The following is a 27,933-nucleotide window of genomic DNA, read 5'->3' on the forward strand; positions in this document are numbered from 1 at the left end:
GACCATTTACTGTTAAACTGTGTTGAACAATCAGCAGAGCTTTATTTTACTGTAGAGGAGGATTAATTTATTATTACCTAAATATCTCATTCTGTTGTGGAACCACAACAGGGAGTTAACTGAGCTGCATACTGCTGACCCCTGAACTAGAGATAAGCCATTAAAATCAGTACCGTCACTGTGATGAGAAAAAACATTTAAGCAATGACTTTAAACAAGAAGGAAGCGTCTTTACTTAATGTAATTTGTGTAATTTGGGACCATTTCTACCGGCACATTTGTTATGAAATGTTTTCACAATGCAAAGATCAGCTGTTGGAGATGAAGTTTTCCTGTAAATACAACAACGCAAATTAAACAAGTCGTAACCGACCAACGCCGCACCTCGTTCCTGGTTTTCTTCAGTTTGCGGTCATTTTCATACAGAACCATCCAGAGGGCGAACACGGCCATGATGACCCCGTGGCCGAGGTCACCAAACATTACGGCGAACAAGAAGGGAAAAGTGATGATAGTGTAAGGCGCTGTGAGAGAGAAAGACATGAGAATTAATTAAACTCATACATGGTCTTTGGGTTCAGATTTGAGCATAAGGAGAGTGTTCGCTGCACTGTGTGTGTGTGTGTGTGTGTGTGTGTGTGTGTGTGTGTGTGTGTGTGTGTGTGTGTGTGTATGTATATATATATATATATATATATATATATATATACACATACACACATATATATACACACACACACACACACATATACACACACACACACACAGCAGGAACCTTGTATTTTCATTCACTGTCCAGTTTATCAGCTCCACTTACTGTATAGTTTCACTCTGTAGTTCTACAGTTACAGACTGTAGTCCATCTGTTTCTCTGATACTCTGTTACCCTGTTCTTCAGTGGTCAGGACCCCCATGGACCCCCAAAGAGCAGGTACTATTTGGGTGTGTTAGTGTGTGTTGCGCTGGTGCGAGTGGATCAGACACAGCAGTGCTGCTGGAGTTTTTAAATACTGTGTCCACTCACTGTCCACTCTATTAGACACTCCTATCTTGTCGGTCCACCTTGTAGATGTAAAGTCAGAGAGGACAGCTCATCTGCTGCTGCACACTAACACACCACCACCACGTCAGTGTTAGTGCAGTGCTGAGAATGATCCACCACCCAAATAGCAAATCCTGACCACTGAAGTGCATTTATGTGGTTAGTGGAGCTGATAAAATGTGAAGTGACTGGTACGTACACACACACACACACACACACACACACACACACACACACACACACACACACACACACACACACACACACACACACACACACACACACACACACACACACACTCTCTGAAGCTGCTGTGGCTCACCTGGGTTGACCTCCCTGTAGCTGCCGACTCCATAGGCATCCACTATGTTCTGAAAGCCTGAGGTGAACTTATTGGTCCGTATGAGAGTGGGTGGAGTGTCGTTGCTAGGGATACGGTTGACAAACGATGGAACGGTGGCACCACTTTTTCTCTGAAAGATTAAAATGAGAAATCAGGTCAGACTGAGTGGAGCTTTTCCATTTATGATTACACAATGGCAATTACAGCGCAGTAAAACAAGCGTTGAAAGTGCAAAAAAGTGCTCATTGACTAAATAACACGTTTGTCTGCTAAACAAATTAGTAAAAAAAAAAAGCATTTTTTTTTCGAATCTTTAATTCCTGTAATGGTTGATTTTTTTCCCTCGTTTGTTTGCAGTTCAGTCAAGACCACAACAAAACAATTCAGTTCCATAAGAGTCCAACAGCATGCCTGCTAAAAAGTATGCTTCTTAGAAAAGTAAACAATGTACTGATATAGGACTGGTAGAAAAGATAAACACCTATCAAGCACGTCCTTCCTTTTTTAAATAAAAACTCCTTGATGTGGCTTGAATTCCTTGGTTTTTTTTTTTGTGAAGTCACAACTTCATTAACATGCATCTGCCTCGATTTGCCTAGTTTGGCCTATAGCAGTTCAGCCTCGCCCTTTTACATTGAAGTTATAAAATACTGTTTCTTAAAAGTAGCACAATACATGGCAGCCAATCACAAACCAGTCTTAAAGACACAGTAACAAAACAGACTGTTGAAGAAATTAAGAGAGTTGGAAAATGGTCAAGTGAAAATGAATTACTGTTGTTTTTTGCATGTAAAACCACACAAATGTCATAAAACAGACCTCAGGGAAACTAAAAATAAAGAATACTGGACGTCGTATCCAATTTTGGGGCAGTCGTGGGCTGGAGGTTAGGGAACCGGCCCTGTGACCGGAAGGTCGCCGGTTCGATCCCCAGAGCCGACAGTCCATGACTGAGGTGTCCTTGAGCAAGACACCTAACCCCCAACTGCTCCCCGGGCGCTGTGGATAGGGCTGCCCACCGCTCCGGGCAAGTGTGCTCAGTGCCCCCTAGTATGTGTGTGTGTGTGCTCACTAGTGTGTTTGTGGCGTTTCACTTCACGGATGGGTTAAATGCAGAGATCAAATTTCCCCTAATAAGTGGGACTAATAAGGGTCACTTAATCTAATCTAATCTTAATCTAATCTTTCTTGCCCTGGATTTTAAAGGTGGCCCCTCATTTAAATCACAAGTTCAATTAACAGTGATCAGAAAATGGGACGGCAGCTGGATTCATTGTCAGGATTTGAAGATCTCTGGTGCAGCATTGGGACCTTTTTGTTAGCACAGACCAAAGGAAGCAGAGCAGTCTTACCGAGCCTTCTTCTAGCGCCCTCCGCAGGGCAGGCAGGTCATTTACAGGGCACCACACCTCCGCGATGAGGCACTTGTTGGTGACGTCGAAGCTGCAGAGGTTGAGGATGTGATAAATAGCCTTCATTTTCTTCACCTGGATTCCCCAAGTGTACACCGACTCTGAGGCTTTGTTCAACACCTGCTTCAAGTAGTCCTCCGTCCGGTGGAGAACCTACAGTAGAAAACAAAAAACAGGGGAACATTCAAACAAACATTAACTATAACTAAGATGTCTTGTCAAACACTGCCAGCGTGTGAACCTATTAATTTAATCAATGATCTACAACCAAAAGGACCTAAACAGGAAGAAAAACACAAGACAGCCTACGTTACGTAGCAAAATCAGGCCAGTAAAGCATTTCCTAAATCATTAAAATAGCCAGACTAGAGAACAGCATGCTTAGTCTTTGCCCAGAGGACTTGGAAGTTAGAAAGCGGCTGGCGTGAGAAAAGAAAGAGGAGATGAGCACCAGAGATTCAGTGGGTATTTAAAGGGTAGAAAGTTCAGGACACTTTAGATTCTCTTTAAGTTTGAACTCAGTCTCTTGTCAGGTTTAGTCACTAATCATGATTAAAAATACATAAATCAAAATGCATCATAGCATGATGGACCCACCCATTTATATGTACTAAAGACGATGATGATAAGTTGTGAATCCTTTTAAAAGACCTCATTTAAAATTTTATATACATATACACATACACATATATATATATATATATATATATATATATATATATATATATATATATATATATATATATATATATATATATATCTCTAAAAATATACTTGTATAATCAGGTGGGTACGTTTACTCATCAGTTATGTCCATTTCTATTGTTTAATAACTTTCATTAACCAAATTAATCAGTATGTAACTCAACTATTGTATAGTAGCAGCCCTACTTCCCACTTTTAGCAGGGTTGGAGCCAAAGTAGTGTGCACTTTAAATAGGGTGTGCGTATGTGTGAATGTGAGCTAAGGCCAGGCGGCAAGACAAAAATATAATCACAATATTTTACGATACGTTCAGGATATTATTGCGTTACCTTTTCTGATGTTTGTGCATCAGTTGCACTAGTGAAAAAAAAAAAAAAATCAGTGCTTCATTGTAAAAAAGGCTGTGAAACTGAGTGAATGACTTGATTCAATGTTTTCACAGCTGTCAGAGCAAAATCTTGTATCTCCATTTTCATCGGTTTTTAAGTTTTTGACATAATCTGAAAATGCCTGTCGCCCTCAACACCGTGTGTAAATTTCATGATGAATGGACCAAAAGACGTCTGGTTCCATTGACTTACATTAAAAGTAAAGTAGGTTTTTTCCTCCTGCTGTAAAGTTACAAGTAACTGCGTTTTTTAAAACAAACTAAAAATGAACCTGAAAAAACAAAGAACAACTAGCAAAGAAAGAGGAAAAAATAAGATGAAGCCATAACGAGCTCAATCAGCTACTTGTTCATCCCATCAGCTACTCGTTATGCAGTTTACGCAGTGGCTACACTGGTTGGTGCCCTTTATGGGTTCTCTATGGTTAAATGCTGACCATACCCACCACACACCCAGAAAACAGTACTGTGACATAATTCATCACAATAACACACGGTCACATTGTCCACCTCTAGCTTGGTCAGATCAATGCATCAGATCAAGCCTTTGTGAGAGAGGGTGTGGGAGACTGCCCTCGGAGCTCAGACCTCATGGCGATCATGTGAAGGACACTAATGCAATTTTTCCCTCCTTTTAAGACCAAATCTCTCTCAGTCTCCCAGACTCTCTCGGCACAAGCTGAACCACATGACCCATCATGGGACAAAACCTGCACACATGCTCTAATCCCGCCTCCACCCGCCTGACTGCCCACTCCATCCACTGCTTCACTCCACACTAAGGAGTTACAGACGTGTGCATAAGTTTTAGCACCCCTGGTCAAATTACACAAATCGCTGATTTTCCAAGCAAAAATAAATGACACATTACACTCTAGAGAAAACACTTAAATACGGCATATTTCGCTCATTTTGGTGCAGAATTTTTATTTATTAGTTTAACAATCTGGAAGATGTTCAAATATATAATATAAAATGTGCCACACATTTTGCACAGGACACACTTTAGATCCGATTTTCCCCCCAGACTGTGTTCTCTTTATAGGATGTGTTAACTTCACGTCAACAAATCGCATTTTTCCCCAAACGTCTGCTTCAGATCTGAAAACATCCACAGGTGTTTCTGTCCGTCCTTCCACTGTGAGACGACCGCTCAGCACTGTGGGTTCTGAAAGGAGGTGTAGCTGATCAAGAAGAACCTCGCTGAGAAAAGGAGACGGACACATCAAACAGAGAAGCTGGACGATGGACTGACCGCCCCAGAGTCCAGACCTCAGCACCACTGAATGGGTTTGATTATGTCTGAAAATCATCAACCAGCTTCTCAGACTGAGCTTTGGAGGCGTGTGGGCAGATTCTCTGAGGAACTGAAAGTGAGGCTCCTGAAAAGAAATGTAGCTGTTGGAGCTTATGTGCGTCCTCCTCCTCCTCCTCCTCCTCCTCCTTCTTCTTCGGTCGCCACAGCGGATCATCTGCCTCCATCTTGCCCTATCCACTGCCTTCTCTACTTTCACACCAACCATCTCCATGTCCACCTTCACTACATCCATAAACCTTCTCTGAGGTCTACCTCTTCTCCTTCTACCCGGCAGCTCCATCTCCAACAACTTTGAACACTAAACAATAACTAACTTGTAAAAATAACAGACGTCTCGACTGGAAATTCAATAAATGAAGGGTGACTTTGACTCTGACTTTTGCACAGTGCTGTACATATAAATATAAAATATTGTAGTACACAAAGTACAAAAGTGTGGCTTGCCTTCTTTTTGCGAAACCCTGCCAAACCTTTGTACAAATAATGACTTGTCTGGTTTCTTTTCCAAAGTATTGCTGAAAGCAAGTTTAAACTCTTTTGGTCTTAAGGTTTGAGCGCTGCTGAGTGCTAACACATAAGTAGGGGAAACATGCATGGGGGTTTGGCATCATCCCCAAGGTAGCACTTTCATCAGATGTTCTTTCAGTTTTGCAAGTTTTTTAAAATTTTTTTATGTTCCTGTGTGCTCTTTCTAGTTCCTGTAGAACCCTCTTTGCACGCATGCTGCGATGACTCCACACAGCTCAGCGCTTGCTGACTTTGATGGTGAAAGATTAACCTTTTGCGTTTGATCTAAATTGGTTAATGGTTAGAAAACAGACTGTGCGACTCATCAGGCAGGAGCAGACCACATAAAACAGGCTGCTACTGAAGGGAAAAAAAGAAAGAAATATATCGCTGGTGTCAGAAAAAAAACCTGGTCCCTCCAAAATGGTAAAAAGAAAAAACATTCTTTACTTTTAATGGAAGTCAATGGAACCAGAAGTCATTCTGGGCCGTTTCCTTTGGTCCATTCATCATGAAATTCACAAGCAATGTAAAGGGGGAACAGGTATTTTCAGACTATGACAAACTGGAAAAACGACAAAAAATGGAGATACTAGGTTTTCTTCTGACCGTAGCGATATGCAGCATGTAAAGCTATGAAGTGGAGTAGACAGATACCCAGCGTCTACATACAGCAGAGGTTTTCTTCCACAACATCGAGTCAAATATTAACCCGAAGAACATAAAATATCAAAGCTACACTAAGTTTTGTGGATTTGGAGACCTCTCTGGTCGAAATGTGTAACTGCATGCAGCGTACCAAAATGTAGTAACCCAGGTTGTACTGGAGACCCCTTCCCTGAGCAGATGAATCTGATGACTGCAAGAGCGTTAAAAGAGAACTCAAAGAGAACTCGGTCTAAACCTGGTGAAGGACGTGTCTTCTGAGGATGGGAGCGAATTATCTACTATTATACAACAGTTAGCTCCGGCCACGCGAGCTGATTGGCTGAGAGGCGTTCTAACGGTGCTGTTATTTCACCATAACATCTCAGGGTTTTTCCCACAAACACTATCACTGCGCTGAAACGCCGTTGCTAAGCAACGACTCTGACAGCTGTAGGAGTCGCTCAAGCCATTTGAACGTTTTTACTTCTTACTTTGCCACAAACAGAAAACGGACACTGTACAGGTCACGTTTGACCAACAGCCGATTTGGTCCGACTCTGAAGACGAGACGATACTAAATTCCCAAAAGGTCAGTCGGTCAGTGTGGAGCTGGAGAACGAACAGTCAGTGGGCGGAGCTCATTACTCTGACATAGTAACGAGCTGCTCGTTAAGGAGCTCTAATTAGAAGGAAGGAACTGAACATTAGAACAAATTAAACGCCGCGTTCACGGCCAGTTTATTCATTTCTTACTGTATTTATTTACCTGCTGTATTAAAGCAGTAGAGCACTCGAGGAGGGAGTTATCACCAATAACATCACGGCTGTGATGATCTACGGCCACCAGGTCACAGCCAGGATGTTATTTCGTGATAACACACTCCCTCTGGGGTTCTACTGCTCGTCATTATATCTTCACATCATCTTTTTTTTCAGAATTTGAGACCTAAACATCGAGCCGCACCATATTACTGAGCCTGTGTGTGTGTGAGTCTAATACGTAAAGACGAGTGACGTGGGCTGAAAAACTCCTAAACCGAGGCCCTGACTCTCAAATGATTATTTCAGGCTGTACAGGGCATATATTAGCATGTTTTTACTCTCCTAACACAGTTAAGACATCTTTCAGTTTTCAGTTGAGTTTCAGTTCAGTTAAGTAAATAAAGTACTGCAGCAATGCTACTGTGGAATTAATAAGCTCAGACTCCCTTTAGCGCATGTTTGTTTTTAAATTTTAGGTTAGTTTCAGTTGCATTAATAATAATAATAATAATAATAATAATAATAATAATAATAATAATCTTACTTTTGTGTTTACTTTCTGAAAAGTTGTAGTTTTTCTTTAGTTGCAGCTTTAGCAGTTAATGTTATGTTGAACACTGAAAGTAGGTATTTGATGAGTTTAGAATAAAATTAACTCGGTTAAGTCGGTTCCAGCTTTCCGAAAAAAAAAAAAAAAAAAAAATCCACTTATAAACTGCCATTCATGCACTGCAAAAAATCCACCATATTTTTCACAGTAATTTTACTTTGTTTTAGTTGTTTTACAGCAAACGTGTAGTTTTCAGTTTTTCGTATTGTGAAAACACATTTTTTCACCGCGCATTTTCATTTTAGTTTCGTGAGTTCTGGTTCAGTAGCAGTGCTGCGGATAATTTCATAGCTATAAAAATATATATCATTTTTCTATTATGAGGAAATTAAAAATAAGGTCCATCAATATGCTTTAAGTGAAGCTCCATTGTGGGTTTCCCCATCCACCTCTTTTTTGGGAATTTTAAAAACACACATAGAAAAATCTGGATGGAAAATTCAGGAAAAAAGTCCTATTTTATGCTTAGATGAGGTGGAAAAGTTGGTTCATCATTAAAGGAGAACTTGATAAAACAGTAACGGAAATACATTTTTAGGACATGCTGACACAGCAGGAACCAAAGTCACATGTTTCACAAGGTTCACAGCTGTTCAGTGGGCGATGGTGAAGTGGGACTGACTTTGGTCCTCCCTAAATGGGCCTCTGTCGGCCTCCGTCCGGCGTCTCTGACCTGTTTGAGCTCCAGCTATGTACAGCTGACAGAGGGCTGTCAAAACTGCTTTACCAAGAGCTAATAAAGGGTTCAGATTAGGGTTGCCACCTTTTCCAAGAGCCAAAATCAGACACCCCTCAGCCCCAAGACATGCATTTACAGTCAAAACTCCATTAGACTCACTCCTCATGGCTCTTGCAGATGTACTTTGCTGAAACTGAAAGTCATTTATCAACCACCCCAGAGATGAGAAGCTGATATGGTGCTTATTTCTGTGATATACGAATGACAGCTCAGCAGCTGTGACGGCATCTTCTTCAGCATTTCGATCGACATTGGTTTGCTAAGAGTGGCGGTTCTATTTACACTGAGGTTTGGTGGGCTCTCTTAAAAGAAACTCCATCAGAGAGAGCAGTAACCTGTCCTTCAGAACGTTTCTTCCTGGGCTAGTTTCGTTCATTACAGACAGACGGTGTGACTTCTGATAGCTCTCTTTATGATATGCCATCTTTATGCTAAAGACACATCTGGCCTAAAACTGCCAGTGAGAGGGGAGTAGTGGGGAGTGATAAAACAGATTATCAGATTATGATGGAACCTGGAATTCATTCATGTTATCTTTTACCCACTTCTCGAAAAATTAATTTACATTTTGTGAAACTTCAGAATGGAAACTCCACTTTTTTCTATACTTTTTAAACATTTTACTGTATTTTATCAAAGCCACTGAAACACTGAAACAATCACTTTTGTTCTTATTTTAATATAATATCATGATAGGAATCTTCCCATTTCCCATTTGCCTATTTCTATGCTGCACACGCATATGAACTTGTGTGACGTCCCGTTCTTAATCCATAGGGTTTAATATGATGTCGGCTCACCCTTTGCAGCTATAACAGCTTCAACTCTTCTGGGAAGGCTTTCCACAAGGATTAGGAATGTTTATGGGAATTTCTGACCGTTCTTCCAGAAGCACATTTGTGAGGTCAGACACTGATGTTGGTCGAGAAGGCCTGGCTCACAGTCTCCGCTCTAATTCATCCCAAAGGTGTTCTATGGGGTTGAGGTCAGGACTCTGTGCAGGCCAGTCGAGTTCTTCCACACCAAACTGGCTCATCCGTGTCTTTATGGACCTGCTTTGTGCGCTGGTACACAGTCATGTTGGAACAGGAAGGGGCCCAAACTGTTCCCACAAAGTTGGGAGCATGAAATTGTCCAAAATCTCTTGGTGCTGAAGCTTTAAGAGTTCCTCTCACTGGAACTGAGGTGCTGAGCCCAACTCGCCAATCCGCTGACCCCGCTCTGTCATTTTACATGGCCGACCACTTCGTGGCTGAGCTGCTGTCGTTCCCAGTCGCTTCCACTTTGTTATAATCCCACTGACAGTCGACTGTGGAATATTTAGTAGTGAGGAAATTTCACGACTGGACTTGCTGCACAGGTGGCGTCCGATCACGGTACCACGCTGGAATTCACTGAGCTCCTGAGAGTGACCCATTCTTTCACTAATGTCTGTAGAAGCAGTCTGCAGGACTAGGGGCTCGGCTTTATACACCTGTGGCCATGGAAGTGACTGGAACACCTGAATTCACTGATCTGGGTGGGTGAGTGAAAACTTTTGGAAATATAGTGCATGACATGTCACTAATAGGTGGATTGCAGTCCAGGTTTGGATCCAGACGCTGTCCTATCTAGACCTATAATCATTAAAAGTATTGAGAGTTCTCATTTCGATGGAGTGTTTCTATTTTAATATCGCACAACTTTATTAGCCTTTATGTACCAGTTTCACAGCCCAGGAAACTCACAGACCAATTGCACTCGTTGAGAGACGAGGCCACAAAGAAAAAGTGCTCGAAAAAGAGAAAATTGACAATAATATTGTTAAAATATTATTGAATTGTACTTTACCTGATTTGGCATTCAGCTGTTGACTGTATAAGATGTTGATATTCCTACTAGGCTACCTCAGTGAACAGTACATAGCACTGAATAACGATGTTCCGGACCTTTGCTTGAGGAAATTTTCTCTAACTGGACCTTATTGAATCTATGTAATGTGTAGTAATGAAGAGGTAGATATCTCCTCTACAGCAGCGAGGCTGGGTAAACTCACTGTGTGTAGGTCCTGAATGCGTGTGCGCAGCCCGTCCACCACATCAGCCCTTTCCTCATTACTGTTGGGATACGGGTACAGATGGCAGTGGTAGCTGGAGAGGAAACAGTACCAATAATCAAACATAAGCAACACTTAACAACACAGACGGAGTAAATACAATACCAGTCACAATTCTGGGGACACCTAGCTTTCCAAACGTCTTTAATGTGCATGTTTCTTTTCATTTGCAGTAACTTGCCATATAAAAAAAAACCTAAACATGTTTATTTACAGGAAAAATAATATTTCACGTGTAAATATACACTGGTCAGGCAGAACATCATGACCACCTCCTTGTTTCTACCCTCACTGTCCACTTTATCAGCTCCACTTACTGTATAGCTGCACTCTGTAGTTCTACAGTTACAGACTGTAGTCCATCTGTTTCTCTGATACTCTGTTACCCTGTTCTTCAGTGGTCAGGACCCCCATGGACCCTCACAGAGCAGGTACTATTTGGGTGGTGGATCATTCTCAGCACTGCAGTAACACTGACGTGGTGGTGGTGTGTTAGTGTGTGTTGCGCTGGTGTGAGTGGATCAGACACAGCAGTGCTGTTGGAGTTTTTAAACACCTCAGTGTCACTGCTGGACTGAGAATAGTCCACCAACCAACAGCGTCCTGTGACCACTGATGAAGGACTAGAGGATGACCAACACAAACTGTGCAGCAGCAGATGAGCTGTCGTCTCTGACTTTACATCTACAAGGTGGACCGACAAGGTAGGAGTGTCTAATAGAGTGGACAGTGAGTGGACACAGTGTTTAAAAACTCCAGCAGCACTCCAGCAAGATTTTGTTGCACTGTAATCTGGATCCTTAAGATCCTGTAAAGTATATCAAAAAATGGATTGATGTAAACTGAAGTGATTAATTACCAGTCGCAGATCTTCTTAACTTTCTGTCCTATCTGATCACCCCAGTAGGAAATGAGGAAGACCACACTTCTAGTAGACTCACCCTGCAGAACACAAAACAGGAGGAAGCAGGGTGTCAAACGAGGCCGTTTGAACAGACTCGGCCCCAATGAGGAAAACATTTACAGTAAAACTGACCACAAAGAAAAAAAAACAAAAAACAAAAGCGTGCTTTAAAAGGGGAAGGATGGACGGGGATATTGCAATAGTCTGTCTCAAAGGCAACTTCATGTCCAAAGCACATTTAAAATCAACGCAAGCAAAAATCAATCAATAATTCATTTATTCATTCAATAGAATCAGGGGGATCTGAGTTTCTATGTAACATTAAATTATTTTTGAAAAAAAATATATTTCGTAAATCACATTTTCACACCTATTTCAGAGAAAATATTTTAATATTATAATATTCTAATGTAAAATATCTAATTAATATTAGGATAGGTCATCAGAAAGCTACACTGATCTTAGTATATACATATATATCTTCTTTAAATTCAACATATTTAAAATTTGCCCTTTTCATTAACATGACCATGTTTTATTAAAGAATAGCAGAACATCAGAAATATCAGTATAGGTCCAAAATAATTTTGGCTATATGCGCTGTAAAAGAGAGGTGAGACTTGATCAAGGACCCAGCTGTTTCCTAAGGTAGTCTTAAAAGTCAACACCAAAACCCAAGTCAAAGGACATTCATTGGTTGTTTACTACATCAGAAAACCTACATTTAAAATGTTCCATATGTCACAATAACAGCAAATTCCAGCAGAAATCTGCATCTATTTTAAGTGTTCCTTTGTTACGTTTAGAAACACTTAAAACTTCACATTTCTTCATGTTTTATTCAAAAACAATAACAATATTACAAATATCAGTAGACCAAATATTCCTTCAGGGGTCCTGACGGCACTTACAGTGTAGGGATCTTGCAGGCATTCGTCGATCTCAGCATAGCTGAGGATTGTGTAGCCTTTACAAACTCTCCACAGCATCCGCTCAAACGCCTCGATCTTCGCTCTCTGGATCAGCCCTGAGATAAACCTGCACACAGAGGGAAGTCTGCAGTTGGAAACCTTCAGTTTTGTTTAGTAGTCGTTGTGAATCTCGACGTCTAGACCCTGACATAAGTTTGAGGACACCTGCTGGTCCAGCGTTTCTCCCTTACACCAAGGAGTGTTTATGGGCCGTTTGAGACCTATACTGGAAAGGCTTTACACCAGACGCTAGAAAACCGCTGTGAGGACTTGACTGAGCATTAGTGAGGTTAGGTGCTGATGTTGGATGGTCAGTTCTGGATTACTAACTCATCCCAAAAGTACTGGATGGAGCTCCATCACTCCAGAGCGTTAGTTGAGGGAAAACGCTGATCTCCGCAGCACTTTGGCTCCGAAGGTCTTTGACATGCCTGCCTTATCCAGCTGCTTGGGAGTGTCACATTTTATTGGTCAGTGCTTTTCTACGGCGATTAAACAAGCTGTGTGTGCACAAATAAAAGCCTGTGTAAGTAGTAATGGAGAAAAAGGAACGAGTGGTGCCACAAAAAAAAAAAACACAACCAAAAAGACTATTATTATATTATTATTATATTAAAGACTATAATTATACTTTATAATGACTCCTGCAGTTGGTAGGTCTTCTTTAAGTACCAACAATATCCACGATACACTCAGAAAAGCATACTGTGATGCAATTCATCATGATAATGATAAATATCCTCATACTGCCTAGTCCAGACGTCACAGACTGCATGAAAACGCGGACTTGCTTTGCTCTGCTTTAGCTCAGCTATAGCTGCTTTTCTCGCATTAACTCCAGCGTTTAAGACCATTTACTGTTATACTGTGTTGAAGGATCAGCAGAGCTTTATTTTACTGTGAAGGAGGATTATTTTATTATTACCTACTGATCTGATTCTTCTGTGGAGCCACAACAGGACAGTAAAAGAGCGACGTTGGTATCTCGATTGGTTATTTGTTTCCAACCTGCTTGTGCACAGTGAACCAAAACTCACAAAATATTTTACAGCAGGGCAAAAAGGTCCATTTTAATTTCAGGTTGACTTCACACCCTCAGCAGGATGCAGGGCTGAATATTTTACGGTTTCATAACGAATTGCAGAACTGTGTGAAAGTTTTAGGCTATCAGCAGTGAGTTTATCACAATATACATTAGAATAAAGTCGTATTCATAATTCAAATAAACAGAAAAACAATAAAAAGTAACCAGAATTTCTCGGGTCCATATTTTTCCTTGACACCTTCACAGCCGCCACAGAGACTCGTTAATATCATCAATTACATCATGAGCTCAATTTACTGAGCACTGATTGGTCGAACCAGGAGCTGCTTTATAACTACATATAATACTGGGCTTCCTCGAGGAGAGGCTTGGAGATGGTTAAACACACACACTCACATCCAGAACATCACTATTTATAATCATTATTATTTAATATTCTGCACATTTTGTTTATTCAAATATTAACAATTTTCTCAGCAAATAAACACAAACAGATTCTGAAAATGTGTCTTGGGTGCCTAAGACTTTCGCACAGTACTGTACATCACAGTATGCTTATCTGAGGTAATTGTGGGCATCATCAGTACTTGGTACAATCAGTACAATGAAGAACTGCACATATCAATAAGAAGCATAATAGGACCTGTATAGCTCAGTTTACTGTAGTGTGTGAAATGTGAAGCAAAAAACATTGTACCAGGTTTCTGGGGGTATTCTCTACATCCTGCTGGTACCGCTTTGTTTTAACTCAGAAAAATAAAATATTGTGTAACGTAACATGCGATGTCTCATGACTGTCTGATTTATGACTGTCTGATCTCCGCAGGGATGCTTTGACAATAGAACAACTACCATAAACGCCTTTTACCCGAGTTTGGCGCCGAGTCTCTGCATGCTGCTGTAGTCCATCACGACGTCTTTTTCCAGGAAAGGAAACTCTTCGTACTGCGGCCGCACTGACTCCCTCTGCTTACACAACAATAAAAAGACAGACACACACACACACACACACACACACACACACACACACGATATAGCGTGATGTCATCATGAATCGTATTTCTCTGAAAATCAATCCTGTTTATAGACGCCACATTACAAAACCCAGCAACTGCCCTTTAAACAGATCTTTCCAGCCCCCTTTAATCCGTCTATTTTGGCTGGACTGCAATTCATTTTGGGAAGGCTGATGATTTAATATCACTTTCCATAAATTCGATATCCACAAACACACGATGTTAATCACATCAAACGAACTTAAATGCTGAAGTGAAGAATTTTAGGAGAGGATAACACTTAAGCCTTGTAGAGAACAAAGGCTTCCCCCTTAAAGTTGTAGAAAATCAGACGGCTACAAATTCCACCTGCTCGCTCATTCCCAATACGCACCGAAGCACACGTTAAGACAGAGCTAGAGGAAAAGCACGCCAAGAATCTTTCAACAAGAACCGCTCAAACGGGCCACCTGCCTCGGAGAACACGCACCTGTGACTGACCCACAGTAAACGAGCGACTGAGCAACTGAGTCAAATGCTCTTTAAGCACCCCTCTTTGATCTCAGATCATATAACGGATCATAAACTTGTGTTGCTTTATGCAAGAAAACAGTAGGAATTCATTTTTATATTAAAATTTCCTGAACTTTTTTTAAATCCTTTAGAATTACACAGGCTTTGAAGGGGAACTCCACCGATTTTTCAAAATTCCTGCATAATTAAAAGGCTATGATATAAACAAAATCATTCAGAGTGGTTCGATATTCCAATCGTCGAGACACACCGGGAATTGTTCGCAATGGTGGTGATAGGAACCAGACGTCTGTATGAGTTCACTGCTTCTAAAAGCTCCCTCAGAGAAAGTTATTACATGAAAACAGTACAAATACTTCGCCTGATGCCCAAGACACTGCTTTGCGTCTGTTTCGAGAGAAGGTTATTGCATTTTCTTATTTAATCCATTCATGGTGGAGGGGTACATGCAGGGTATGGTAAGGCAAAAATATTCCCTATAATTAACATTCCACATAAATCCCAGAACACGTGTGTAGGTTCACTGGTGGTTTTGGACAGTGAATAAAATGGCTATATGCACTGGAGGCGACCCCTGGTTCCCATCACCACCACTGTGAAGAAAACCCACTTATTTAGCATTGAGCATTTCACATCTAAGCACTCTGAACGACTTCGTTTACATCGCACACGCGTTTTGAACTCCACGCAGTGCCACTCAGAGAATGACGTGTAAAGACTGACCCACCTCCGCATTGCGGTGCACGAAGTTGCGTGTGATGCGCAGCATGTGTGTGTACTCCGTCAGTTCCAGAAGGTTCTTCTGCAGTTTCTCTTTGTTCCTGGTGACCTCACTCAGCTCCAGCTCCAGCCTCTGAAGCTGCTCCTGAAGCGCAAAGGAACGAGAAGAAAAAGAACAAACACCTCAGTCACTTTACTAAAAAAATCTTTAGTGCACTTTATTTTCACAATTGCACCTTTAGGGTCCTTCCTGTGTGGAGTTTGCATGTTCTTCCCGTGTCCAATGACTGCTGGGACAGGCTGCAGCTCCCCCCACAACCCAGAAGGATGAGTGGCTTAGAAAATGTATGTGTGTGTGTGTGTGTATTTTGTTTCTATGTACTTCTTTCTATTCATTTCTTTGTTTATTTATGCACTTTGTATCTTTTTAGCACTTTATTATTCTATTGCATTTGTTTTTCACTTTTAAGCCCTTTGTCCATGTTCTTTTAAAGTTCTTTTTGCTTTTATTTATGTAAAGCCCACCGAATTACCCTTGTGTATAAAACACGCTATACACACACCGATCAGGCATAACATTCTGACCACCTCCTTGTTTCTATGCTCACTGTCCACTTTATCAGCTCCACTTACTGTATAGCTGCACTCTGTAGTTCTACAGTTACAGACTGTAGTCCATCTGCTTCTCTGATACTCTGTTACTCTGTTCTTCAGTGGTCAGGACCCCCATGGACCCTCACAGAGCAGGTACTATTTGGGTGGTGGGTCATTCTCAGCACTGCAGTGACACTGACGTGGTGGTGATGTTTCAGTGTATGTTGCGCTGGTCTGAGTGGATCAGACACAGCAGTGCTGCTGGAGTTTTTAAACACTGTGTCCACTCACTGTCCACTCTATTAGACACTCCTACCTTGTCAGTCCACCTTGTAGATGTAAAGTCAGAGACGACAGCTCATCTGCTGCTGCACAGTTTGTGTTGGTCATCCTCTAGTCCTTCATCAGTGGTCACAGGACGCTGCCCACAGGACGCTGTCGGGTGGATATTTTTGGTTGGTGGACTATTCTCAGTCCAGCAGCGACACTGAGGTGTTTAAAAACTCCAGGAGCACCGCTGCGTCTGATCCACTCAGACCAGCACAACACACACAAACACACCACCACCACCACATCAGTGCTGAGAATGACCCACCACCCAAGTAGTACCTGCTCTGTGAGGGTCCATGGGGGTCCTGACCACTGAAGAACAGGGTAACAGAGTATCAGAGAAACAGATGGACTACAGTCTGTAACTGTAGAACTACAGAGTGCAGCTGTACAGTAAGTGGAGCTGATAAAGTGGACAGTGAGAAACAAGAAACTTTCAGTCTACTTGCCTGATCGGTTAATGGTGAACCCTATTCTGACACACAAAACTACCGAGGAGAATTTAGAGTAAACACTACATCTCTCTCCTGCTTCTCAGAGGAGGTCTCCCTCATTAACCTCCAGCAGCGGATGAATGCAGCCTAGTGATCCTACCATTATATCCATCACATGTTTGGGTAGCGGCGCCACTGGGTTCACCTCGCCCTCTGGTAGAGCTATGTCAGCTTTCTTGATCTCCCTCAGGAGATATCCTGTAACGGGACACACAGACAGTCAGTGCGAATTTCCTTCAAGAAACTTCATTAGCACAGAACAATCAAAGCCACCGCTTTCAGAACATCCGTTTAGAAGAGCGTCAGCATTTTCTACGAGACTTAAGCTGCACTGATACTGGGTACTGGTACTATTCCTGATGCTGATTCAAAATCACCTGTAATTTGATAGGATGGGAAAGGAATAAGCCAGAGTAGCATGAACCCCTTAAAGTGCAGGGTCTATTCTTGTTCTCTTACAATTCAGCACCTACTAAGGGAGTAACGATATCAACATAGTACTGAAAAATCAAATAAATTCATAAACTGTGTATGGACATGTAAAACTATTATCAAAAGCCAGTCAGTCAATCTCCTCTGATCATCTCTTAATTACCATCTTTTGTAGAAACTAATCAACTCAAGCATGTGAGAGCAGCCGATCAGAGTAAAGTGAGCAGAGGAGTGGGCGGGGCTTATGCACCCACCGTCAAATGACAGGGCTTTTATTCTGAAAAGCTTGGGGGCAGTCGTGGGCTGGAGGTCAGGGAACCAGCCCTGTGACCGGAAGGTTGCCGGTTCGAGCCCCAGTGCCGACAGTCCATGACTGAGGTGACCTTGAGCAAGACACCTAACCCCCAACTGCTCCCCGGGCGCTGTGGATAGGGCTGCCCACCGCTCTGGGCAAGTGTGCTCACTGCCCCCTAGTGTGTGTGTTCACTAGTGTGTATGTGGTGTTTCACTTCACGGATGGGTTAAATGCGGAGGTGGAAATTCCTCGTTTGTGGGATTAAAAAAGTATCACTTAACTTAGACTTTTTGGAGTGCAGTGAATTTTGAGATTTCTTTGAAGGCAACATGAGAGGAGCTCAAAAAGTTGGAAAACTTTTCTTTACCTATGCCAAACTAATCTGCACGTTATATAATTACGGCTATGAAGACGTTTTTAAACATGTAAAATATCAAAAACTGAATCTAATCTTAGACTAAGAACTGAAAATAGGCTTGAATCTGAAAATGTGTCTGACCTCACAGTGATAAAACTCCCATCACAACTTACTATGCTTATATTACTTATTTAAAAAAAGTATTTGTATACTATGAATTGTTCAGTGATTATGCTGAATCGTTCGGCAGCCGCTCTCTGAATCGTTCGGCAGCCGCTCTCTGAATCGTTCGGCAGCCGCGCTCTCTGAATCGTTCGGCAGCCGCGCTCTCTGAATCGTTCGGCAGCCGCTCTCTGAATCGTTCGGCAGCCGCTCTCTGAATCGTTCGGCACCCGCTCTCTGAATCGTTCGGCACCCGCTCTCTGAATCGTTCGGCACCCGCTCTCTGAATCGTTCGGCACCCGCTCTCTGAATCGTTCGGCACCCGCTCTCTGAATCGTTCGGCACCCGCTCTCTGAAACGTTCGGCACCCGCTCTCTGAATCGTTCGGCACCCGCTCTCTGAATCGTTCGGCAACCGCTCTCTGAATCGTTCGGCACCTACTATCTACTATGGAATCAATGTATAACTCCTGTAGTCATGAGAGTGAGAAACACGTGTGTTTGAGTTTAATGGGTTAAAACCACAAGAAAATTAGTCTTAACTATAAAACACTCCCACTGCAACTCAACTTGAAATGCTTGATCTTGCTGAACTAAGAGCCGTCATATAATATACACATTAACTAAAAACAAGAAAAACAAATGTTCTCCTCTCCTGACAAGGACATGCAAAACGGCTTTGGAGATGCAAAACCAAAACAAACGAGGGTGCAGGCAAGCACTAGAGAAGAGCGTCAACTAAGAATCAGCCAAAACAGAACAGCCTCGTTTATCTGACATCAATCTGCTGAAGCTACAAAACCAAACAACCTTCAACTGATGACTCAAGATCAACTGATGAACTGCAAATCATTCACATTATTGTTTTTTTTGTGATAAAATGCTGTTTTTCTGTCCTCCAGATAGGGCTGGACGATAAAACGATAATGACAATTACTGCGATGTAGCTTCAGGTCGTACTAAGCTGATGTTCTCAAGAGGCTAAACTCACTGCCCCTAGTGTGTGTGTGTTCACTAGTGTGTATGTGGTGATGGGTTAAATGCGGAGGTGGGATTTCCCCGTTTGAGGGATTAAAGTAGTATCACTTCATTTAAAACAAATGTTTTCAATATACATTCAAATAAAAATATCAGCATAAGAATTTGAGTGAAAGGTTAGTTAAGAACCGTTCGGCCCTACAGCAGAAAAAGTCTAAGGTCCAGCCCCATTTCTTCTTTTCACCCCTAGCCCTTGTTTTCAAGTGTCGCCCTAACCCCTTGGAACCGAGTTACAAGCGATAGTGGTTGAGATCTTCCCTCTGAAATGAGACCCTCTAATAAAAGAGCATCACTTCATTAACAGCTACCAGCGCCGCTCTGTAGGCGACCCTGCCCGTCTGCAGGGACAGCAGAGGAGGGGAAAGTTCAGCTCCTCACTGCTGGGCTTTAGTTACATTTAGGGATCATACGCCTTCAAAGAGGGGGGCAATTATTTATTATCACCCCCCTAATTCTTCAGTGATGTGAAGCTGAAGTCAGAGATTCTCCAGATCCTCGTTTTTTTCCCCCGTTCCACCTTAAAAGGTTCAGCAGTTACATTCTGGCTCTTCAGGCATTAGAACTGCTGGACTATTTAAGGTGGAACGGGAAAGTTAGTTACCAAGACAGTAGCACTAATAGCGATTTTTTTCTGCTTGTTATGAAGAAAACGACCAAAATGCACTGGAAAGACATTAAACTAAGAAAATATAATGATTATCGTCATTACTTTAACAGAGAAGATTCTCACGTTTGTGGGTTTCTTTGGTCTCTCGTTCTCCGTCTTGCTGGTTTTTCTGTTTTTCTCATATCTCTCTGTTTGGATTCTCTGAAAAACCTCCGTTTGGAGGGTCATGTAGCCCCAACACTTCACCCCACACCTGAAGAAGATGGTTCTTCAGGGGTTCCTTCATTCAGACAAAGGTTCTATACAGAACCATGAACACTTAACGAACCATTTGCATGATGAAAGGGTTCTTCAGACCGGTGGACAATGTATTGTACATGGTTCTAAACAGAACATTTCAAAAAGGGTTCTATAGATCACCAAAAAGGGTTCTGCTATTGTTACAAGCTTAACAACAGAAGAACCCTTTTGATGCTATACAGAACCATGTACAGCATATTCTCTATTAAAGAACAACCATTCAATGATGCAAAGGGCTCTTTGAGTGTTTAACCATCGTCATTACTAAAGAACCCTTGAAGAACCATCATTTAAAAGTGTATTAAAGAACATGCACCGACACTAGGGCTGCATGATAAATCATATTTTTTATTTTTATCGTTTCCATTATACACACATTATTAAATGCTGCAGTGACTGAAGAGATCTAAACAGCTCACTGATGCAGCAACCGGGGATGTCATTACATTGTTATTTAATAAGTAAATAGCAAAATAAATACATTTATTCGTTCTTGTGCCTATATGGAAGTAAATTGCTGTTGTCGGAAGAAAACCTCCAAATCTCCAATATGGGAACTTTTCAGGAGGAGGAAAAACCTACTTTACTTTTCATGTAAGTCAATGGAACCAGACGTCTTTCCAAGTCACTTTGGGCCGTTTCTTTTGATCCAATCATCATGAAATTTAGACACAGCATTAAGGGCAACAGGTACTTTCAATTCATGTCAAAAACCCAAAAAACGACAAAAATGGGGCTATGAGGTTTTCTACTGACAGCAGTGAAATACGTACGTATTTGTTTTTGTAGCCTCTATAGAAAACGGGGACTGTTTCTCAGCCTTTTAGTGCCCAAAACGTGCTTGCCGTTCTGATGTAAGTGGCTGTTAGTATTTCATTTCCTCTCATTTTGCACAACAGCGAATGGAGCTTTTGTAATTCGGTTATTCGTTATTAGAGGTTAGTCAGATTTCTGTCCATACATCCGAAAAAACTAAAATCTGTAACATCCAATCAGAGACACGTATTTTAATAATAATTCGTCCTAAAGAATTCACTGCATGTAGGCTAAAGACGTGTAATTGTGAAAGTGCAGAAGGGTCAGGGTGGTTGTGGCCAGGACCACATCACACTGAGCGCTGCAGCTTATAGCAAACAGAGAGGGAAAAAACCTCAAACCGCATTACCCAGGATCCTCTCCATGTCCTCACACCTCTTAATCTCGTTAACAAACTTGCGCTGGAAGGCGTTTACACTCGGGTTGAGCTGAAAGAGAGAGGAAAAAACATCGGAGTGTCACTGAACGCTAGAAAAGCAGCATCGGCACATTTCAAACCCAAAGCAACTCAAAACACTGATGAGAAAATTAGGACTGCAGTAATATTAATACAGACAGACAGACAGACAGACAGACAGATAGAGAATACAAATAAATTAAGATAGATAGTAATACAGACAGACAGATAAACATACAGATAAATAAATATTAATAGACAGATATTTATATAGATATTAATATTAATAGATATTAATACAGATAGATAGATAAATATTAATACAGATAAGACAGATAAACAGACATATAAATAGATATTAATAGATAGATATTTATACAGATAGACAGATAGATAAATACATACATACATACATACACAGACAGACAGATATTAATACACAGATAGAGATATTAATACAGATAGATATGTATACAGAGATAGATAGATAGATAGATAGATAGATATTAATACACAGATAGAGATATTAATACAGATAAAAGAACCATATTTTATACATTTATATTATTGTATAGTTAACAATGTTTGCCATTTTCTAAGTGTTGGGTTTTAAATAACAGTTTAATAAACAGTCCACGTCGCTGCTGCTGGAACAAAATCTCATATCTCCAAATCGACAGCCTTACAGGAGAAGGAAAAAACATACGTCACTCTTAATGGAACCAGTGGGATCCTATTGGGTTCTCTCTCTTGGTCCATTCATCAAATTTGCTTTCAGTCTGGTTAATGTTTACAATCATCTGTAAGACTCCCTTCGGTTTAAAGAGCCCATATTACGGTAAACTGAGTCTTCCGTTTTTTCCCTCCTTTTACTTTCATGAAATAAGAGTCAACAGTAGTGAAGGTGTCAAAACATCCCGTTCACTCTCCAGTCTGTACATATACGGAAACTAAGCTGAACAAAAAACAATCAATTCTGAATTTGTTATGTCTGTGATGTCACAAAAACCAACAAATTTACATATTTCCACCTATGGAGCTTATAGCAGCTTCAGTTCCAGGCTGCTTACTGAGAGGGACCCAGTACAGGGCAGCCAATCGGAGCAGAGACTGTTCACATGCATCGTTTTTATAACCAGACTGGCTTCATGAACTCATTTCAGGTGAAAGTCCTCCAGCGTCTCTCTTGGTAAACCAGTCTTTTAATAGAACGTCATTAATTAGTGACGCTGACGTCTATTAAAATGATCAGAAGCACAAAACACTGAAGGTAAACAGTTTCCATCAGGGAGAACCGAGTGGCTCTGAAATCACTTTTTACACACAAGCAAAGTTTCAGTTTCAGATTTATTTACAACTTAGTTCCAAGTTTAAGTTGAATAAGAACTGGCTTTAAACTCAGGATCACAGATGAGCTCCTTTACTATGTTGATCTGTAGGCGTCTGTTCATAAACATAAACCAGCCCAAACTCATTTACTATAAAATGAAATGGTGTTTGTAGAAATTCAGAAAAAAGCCGCATCAGTCTCGACTGCATATGTGGACATATTTCTATATTGAGCTCTATTTACACAAAGTTAGGTTAGTTCATCATTTATGTTGAACAGACTCTCCCAAAGTTTTACGCTGCTGCGCTGACGTTGAACCGCGTGCTGCACTGGGTCGGTATGACCAACAGGTCAAAACCAGCTCTAAACAAAGTGACCGCTGGGCCCTGATTGGTGCTCTGGCTTTGCGCTTCTTTCGTTTTGACATGTTACGTTTTTATACACACAGAAACCAAAAGGAACCACAGATTTCTCAAAATGTAGGAGGAAAAAGTCGGATATTAGACTCTGAAATGTAGTGGAGTGAAAGGAGAAAGTGGAGAAACTTCAGTACAGATACACCAAAAAGTACTTAAGTACAGTAACTAATTACATTTACTCAGATACTCAGTTACTGTCCTCAAGAGCACAAAGCTGAGAAGAGTTCAGCGGTTTAAGAACACGTGATGAATCTGACGGAGACTTTATCTTAGGACTTTTGTGAAGAACACATCTAAGAAGAACAGGACGAAATGAATGAGGCACATTATTTTTTCTGGAACAACTGACCGATTCAGAAAGGACGCCGTAATTAAGACCTTACTAAGAAAAAAAGACACAGAATGGGGACAAAGTCTCACTTTCCTTGAAGTTGTCAGGTGTCCTGCGGGTTCACGCCGTTTACAACATGATGACATAATACAAGCATGAGTCACTGAGTCACTGAGTCAGCTGGTCAAACAGGACCTCAACACCAAGTATGTCACAGTGTCCCATGAACCTGCTCCCTGAGTGCTGCTGAGTTAACCGCACGGAAGAAAACATACAATTTATTTCATTTTATGGATGTGAAGATGTTCGGAACTGGTGGACGTGGACAGAACATCATGACCACCTCCCTGTTTCCACACTCATTGTCCAGTTTATCAGCTCCACTTACTGTATAGCTGCACTCTGTAGTTCTACAGTTACAGACTGTAGTCCATCTGTTTCTCTGATACTCTGTTACCCTGTTCTTCAGTGGTCAGGACCCCCATGGACCCTCACAGAGCAGGTACTATTTGGGTGGTGGATCATTCTCAGCACCGCAGTCACACTGACGTGGTGCTGGTGTGAGTGGATCAGACACAGCGGTGCTGCTGGAGGTTTTAAATCCAGCCAACAGCGTCCTGTGACCACTGATGAAGGACTAGAGGATGACCAACACAAACTGTGCAGCAGCAGATGAGCTGTCGTCTCTGACTCTACATCTACAAGGTGGACCGACAAGGTAGGGGTGTCTAATAGAGTGGACAGTGAGTGGACACAGTGTTTAAAAACTCCAGCAGCACTGATGTGTCTGATCCACTCGCACCAGCACAACACACACTAACACACCAGCACAACACACACTAACACACCAGCACCTCGTCAGTGTCACTGCAGTGCTGAGAATGACCCACCACCCCAATAGTACCTGCTCTGTGAGGGTCCATGGAGGTCCTGACCACTGAAGAACAGGGTAACAGAGTATCAGAGAAACAGATGGACTACAGTCTGTAACTGTAGAACTACAGAGTCCAGCTATACAGTAAGTGGTCTGGTGTATTTTCTATACAGAACCACCAGTGAAGCTACACGTGTCTTCTAAGGCTTTAGTGAAATGGCAGCAGATCTGAAATCAAACCTTATTGGGGTTTTAAACAGCCTGCAAGAACCTCTGCACTGCTCATGTGCTTTCACGCCTGAACTTTCGCTCAAAACTATCATGAAGCAACGCCTCAGACGTCAGGCAGCTGATTCGTAATCACTTCCTGCAAAAACTTCCTGTGATGGAACTCAACGAATGTCTGGTTACCGTCTTTTATATCTACGCACTATAAAAAGACGGTTCTTCAAGGGTTCTTCAGTAAAGAAATGCTTCTATATAGAACCACAAACTCTCAATGTGCTGTAGTTGGCTCTGTTTATTGGAGATATATATGTTATATACATACAGACTCACTGGCCACTTTATTAGGTACACCTGTTCAGTTACTTGTTAACACAAACAGCTAATCAGCCAATCACACGGCAGCAACTCACTGCATTTAGGCGTGTAGAGGTGGTCAAGACAACCTGCTGAAGTGCAGACCGAGCATCAGAACGGGGAAGAAAGGGGATTTAAGGGGCTTTGAACGTGGCGTGGTTGTTGGTGCCAGACGGGCTGGTCTGAGTATTTCAGAAACTGCTGATCTGCTGGGATTTTCACACACAACCATCTCTAGGATTTACAGAGAACGGTCCGAAAAAGAGGAAATATCCAGTGAGCGGTCAGTTGTAATGACGAAAATGGCTTGTTGATGTGAGAGGTCAGAGGAGAATGGGCAGACTGGTTCCAGATGATAGAAAGGCAGCAGGAACTCAAATAACCAACCAGAATCTCTGAGGAACGTTTCCAACACCTTGTTGAAAGTCTGCCATGAAGAATTAAGGCAGTTCTGAAGGAAAAAGGGGGTCCAGCTTTTTACTAGCAAGGTGTACCTAATAAAGTGGCCGGTGAGAGTATATAGTATGTGTATGTAGACTGCCCAGCCCCTCTGCGACACATTTGATCACGATAACGATAATCAGTCACATTGCCCAGCCCAATCATCGCTCCAAAAAAAACCCAAGTCTATATCGCGATGTGTCAATATCACGGTTCACGGCGTATAAACGATATACCGCCGACCCCTCCGGCTTTTACTCACGTCTCTGAACTCCACCAGTCCCAGTTCTCCCAGTTCACTGATGCAGTCGTATGCTGAGCCGGACTGGAGGAACAGCTGCGCCAGGCACATCTCCTCACTGCGAAACAGCGAGCCCATTTTCTCGGGGAGGTTTTCAGCTCCAGAGCTGGAGCTGAACTGAACAGCTGGTCGTCGCAGCGCCAGCTATCCCAGCCGCTGCCTCTCTCAGTGACGTGTCTCCTCTTCTCCTCCTACAGCGCCACTCTGCCGAGGTCTAACCTCCTGAAACTGGGGGCAGATCACATATTCCAGTCTGAAAATCGCAACGAGAAGGTTTCGAGTCAGAAAGCAGCCGGTCAGACGCAGATATGTCGGTTAGAAGTTTACAGAGCTGCCAAAACACCGCGCTGCCTTTCCAACGGCCATTAGCTGCCAAGCTAACGCTGCTAGGCTTCGGTTACCCGCTAAGCTAACTACGTTAACTGCGTTTAATATCCAAACGGGCGCTCCTGCATTAACAGCAGCGAGCTGATATGCTTCACAGACAGCAGCTGTGTTTTATCGTATCCGTCTTTTAAGCCTCGCGTACTCGGCCGGCTTTGCCAGCCCTTCTGAAACTTGCAGCTTCGTAAAGTTTAGCGCTGCCCGGAAACGCTGTAAAACTCGCACATACAAAATAAAAGTCCGTGGACCCGTTTCAAATCCGTCGTGACTCGGGTTGGCGTGTTTTCGATTTGCCTATATAGCCTGTAGCCAAAACACAGAAATGTCAAGTATATAGATTGTTGTATCAAATGTTTTTTTTTAATATATTTCTTTCCTCTGCTCATGTGTTCTGCACACTGTCCATGCGCGACTACGACTCTCGACTCCTGCCGCTGGAGCCGACGGAGTCGACTCATCGACTCGGCTCGATTCCAACCAAGACAGCTACAGATAAAAGTCTTGAAGGGGAATTCCACCGAATTTTACAAACGCCAGTGCACAATTCAGTGACTGTCATGCAAATTAAGTCACTGAAAGTGGTTTGATGTGAAATTATTCATTTGTAGGGGAACTTACTGACTCATATTTCTTTACAGTGCTGATAGGAGCCAGGGGTCTTGGCCAGCTGTGAATCTTTTTTTTTTTGTACGTAATGCTGGCTGTGCTGGACGAAGTACACAAACCATGTACTTGAGTTAAAGCAGAGACACCCAAGTTAAAATATTACCCCAGTAAAAGTAGAAGTTCCTCCCTTTAGACCTCCACTTGAGTAAAAGTACTAAAGTATTTCCCTTCAAATGTACTTAAGTATAAAGTAAAAGTACTAAAAGAGGAATTCTGGCTCTGATGTCCTGTTATCATTTTTATAACCAGACTGGCTTCATGAACTCATTTCAGGTGAAAGTCCTCCAGCGTCTCTCTTGGTAAACCAGTCTTTTAATAGAACGTCATTAATTAGTGACGCTGACGTCTATTAAAATGATCAGAAGCACAAAACACTGAAGGTAAACAGTTTCCATCAGGGAGAACCGAGTGGCTCTGAAATCACTTTTTACACACAAGCAAAGTTTCAGTTTCAGATTTATTTACAACTTAGTTCCAAGTTTAATTTGAATAAAAACTGGCTTTAAACTCAGGATCACAGATGAGCTCCTTTACTATGTTGATCTGTAGGCGTCTGTTCATAAACATAAACCAGCCCAAACTCATTTACTATAAAATGAAATGGTGTTTGTAGAAATTCAGAAAAAAGCCGCATCAGTCTCGACTGCGTATGTGGACATATTTCTATATTGAGCTCTATTTACACAAAGTTAGGTTAGTTCATCATTTATGTTGAACAGACTCTCCCAAAATGTTGAAAGTTGGTGACCTCTGTGCTCTATGCCCCTCAGCATCCGCTGACCGCTCTGTCATTTTACGTGGCCGACCACTTCGTGGCTGAGTTGCTGTCGTTCCCAATCACTTCCACTTTGTTATAATCCCACTGACAGTCGACTGTGGAATATTTAGTAGTGAGGAAATTTCACGACTGGACTTGCTGCACAGGTGGCGTCCGATCACGGTACCACGCTGGAACTCACTGAGCTCCTGAGAGCGACCCATTCTTTCACTAATGTCTGTAGAAGCAGTCTGCAGGCCTAGGGACTCGGCTTTATACACCTGTGG

The 27,933-nt window shown here is 41.9% G+C and overlaps 1 protein-coding gene across 2 annotated transcripts in view; it reads right to left on the bottom strand.

The window, feature by feature from the left end:
• atp6v0a2b (ATPase H+ transporting V0 subunit a2b) overlaps window positions 1-26,437 on the bottom strand; it is a 37,907-nt gene extending 11,470 nt beyond the window's left edge. Inside the window, exons 1-11 of one of the 2 annotated variants that reach the window (XM_017725211.2) lie at window positions 25,801-26,437; window positions 21,514-21,592; window positions 17,258-17,355; window positions 15,747-15,884; window positions 14,359-14,459; window positions 12,386-12,512; window positions 11,430-11,512; window positions 10,511-10,604; window positions 2,738-2,950; window positions 1,365-1,515; window positions 385-524 (exon numbers count right to left, since the gene is read on the bottom strand). In XM_017725211.2, the coding sequence (XP_017580700.1) occupies window positions 385-524; window positions 1,365-1,515; window positions 2,738-2,950; window positions 10,511-10,604; window positions 11,430-11,512; window positions 12,386-12,512; window positions 14,359-14,459; window positions 15,747-15,884; window positions 17,258-17,355; window positions 21,514-21,592; window positions 25,801-25,917 (1,341 nt within the window). In that variant the 5' untranslated portion in view covers window positions 25,918-26,437. The remainder of the gene's footprint in view (window positions 1-384; window positions 525-1,364; window positions 1,516-2,737; window positions 2,951-10,510; window positions 10,605-11,429; window positions 11,513-12,385; window positions 12,513-14,358; window positions 14,460-15,746; window positions 15,885-17,257; window positions 17,356-21,513; window positions 21,593-25,800) is intronic. The other variant, XM_017725212.2, reaches the window with a different exon arrangement.
• Window positions 26,438-27,933: the final 1,496 nt, after the last annotated feature.

Source organism: Pygocentrus nattereri, chromosome 20, assembly GCF_015220715.1.
Source record: "Pygocentrus nattereri isolate fPygNat1 chromosome 20, fPygNat1.pri, whole genome shotgun sequence".
Taxonomy (NCBI): Eukaryota; Metazoa; Chordata; class Actinopteri; order Characiformes; family Serrasalmidae; genus Pygocentrus; species Pygocentrus nattereri.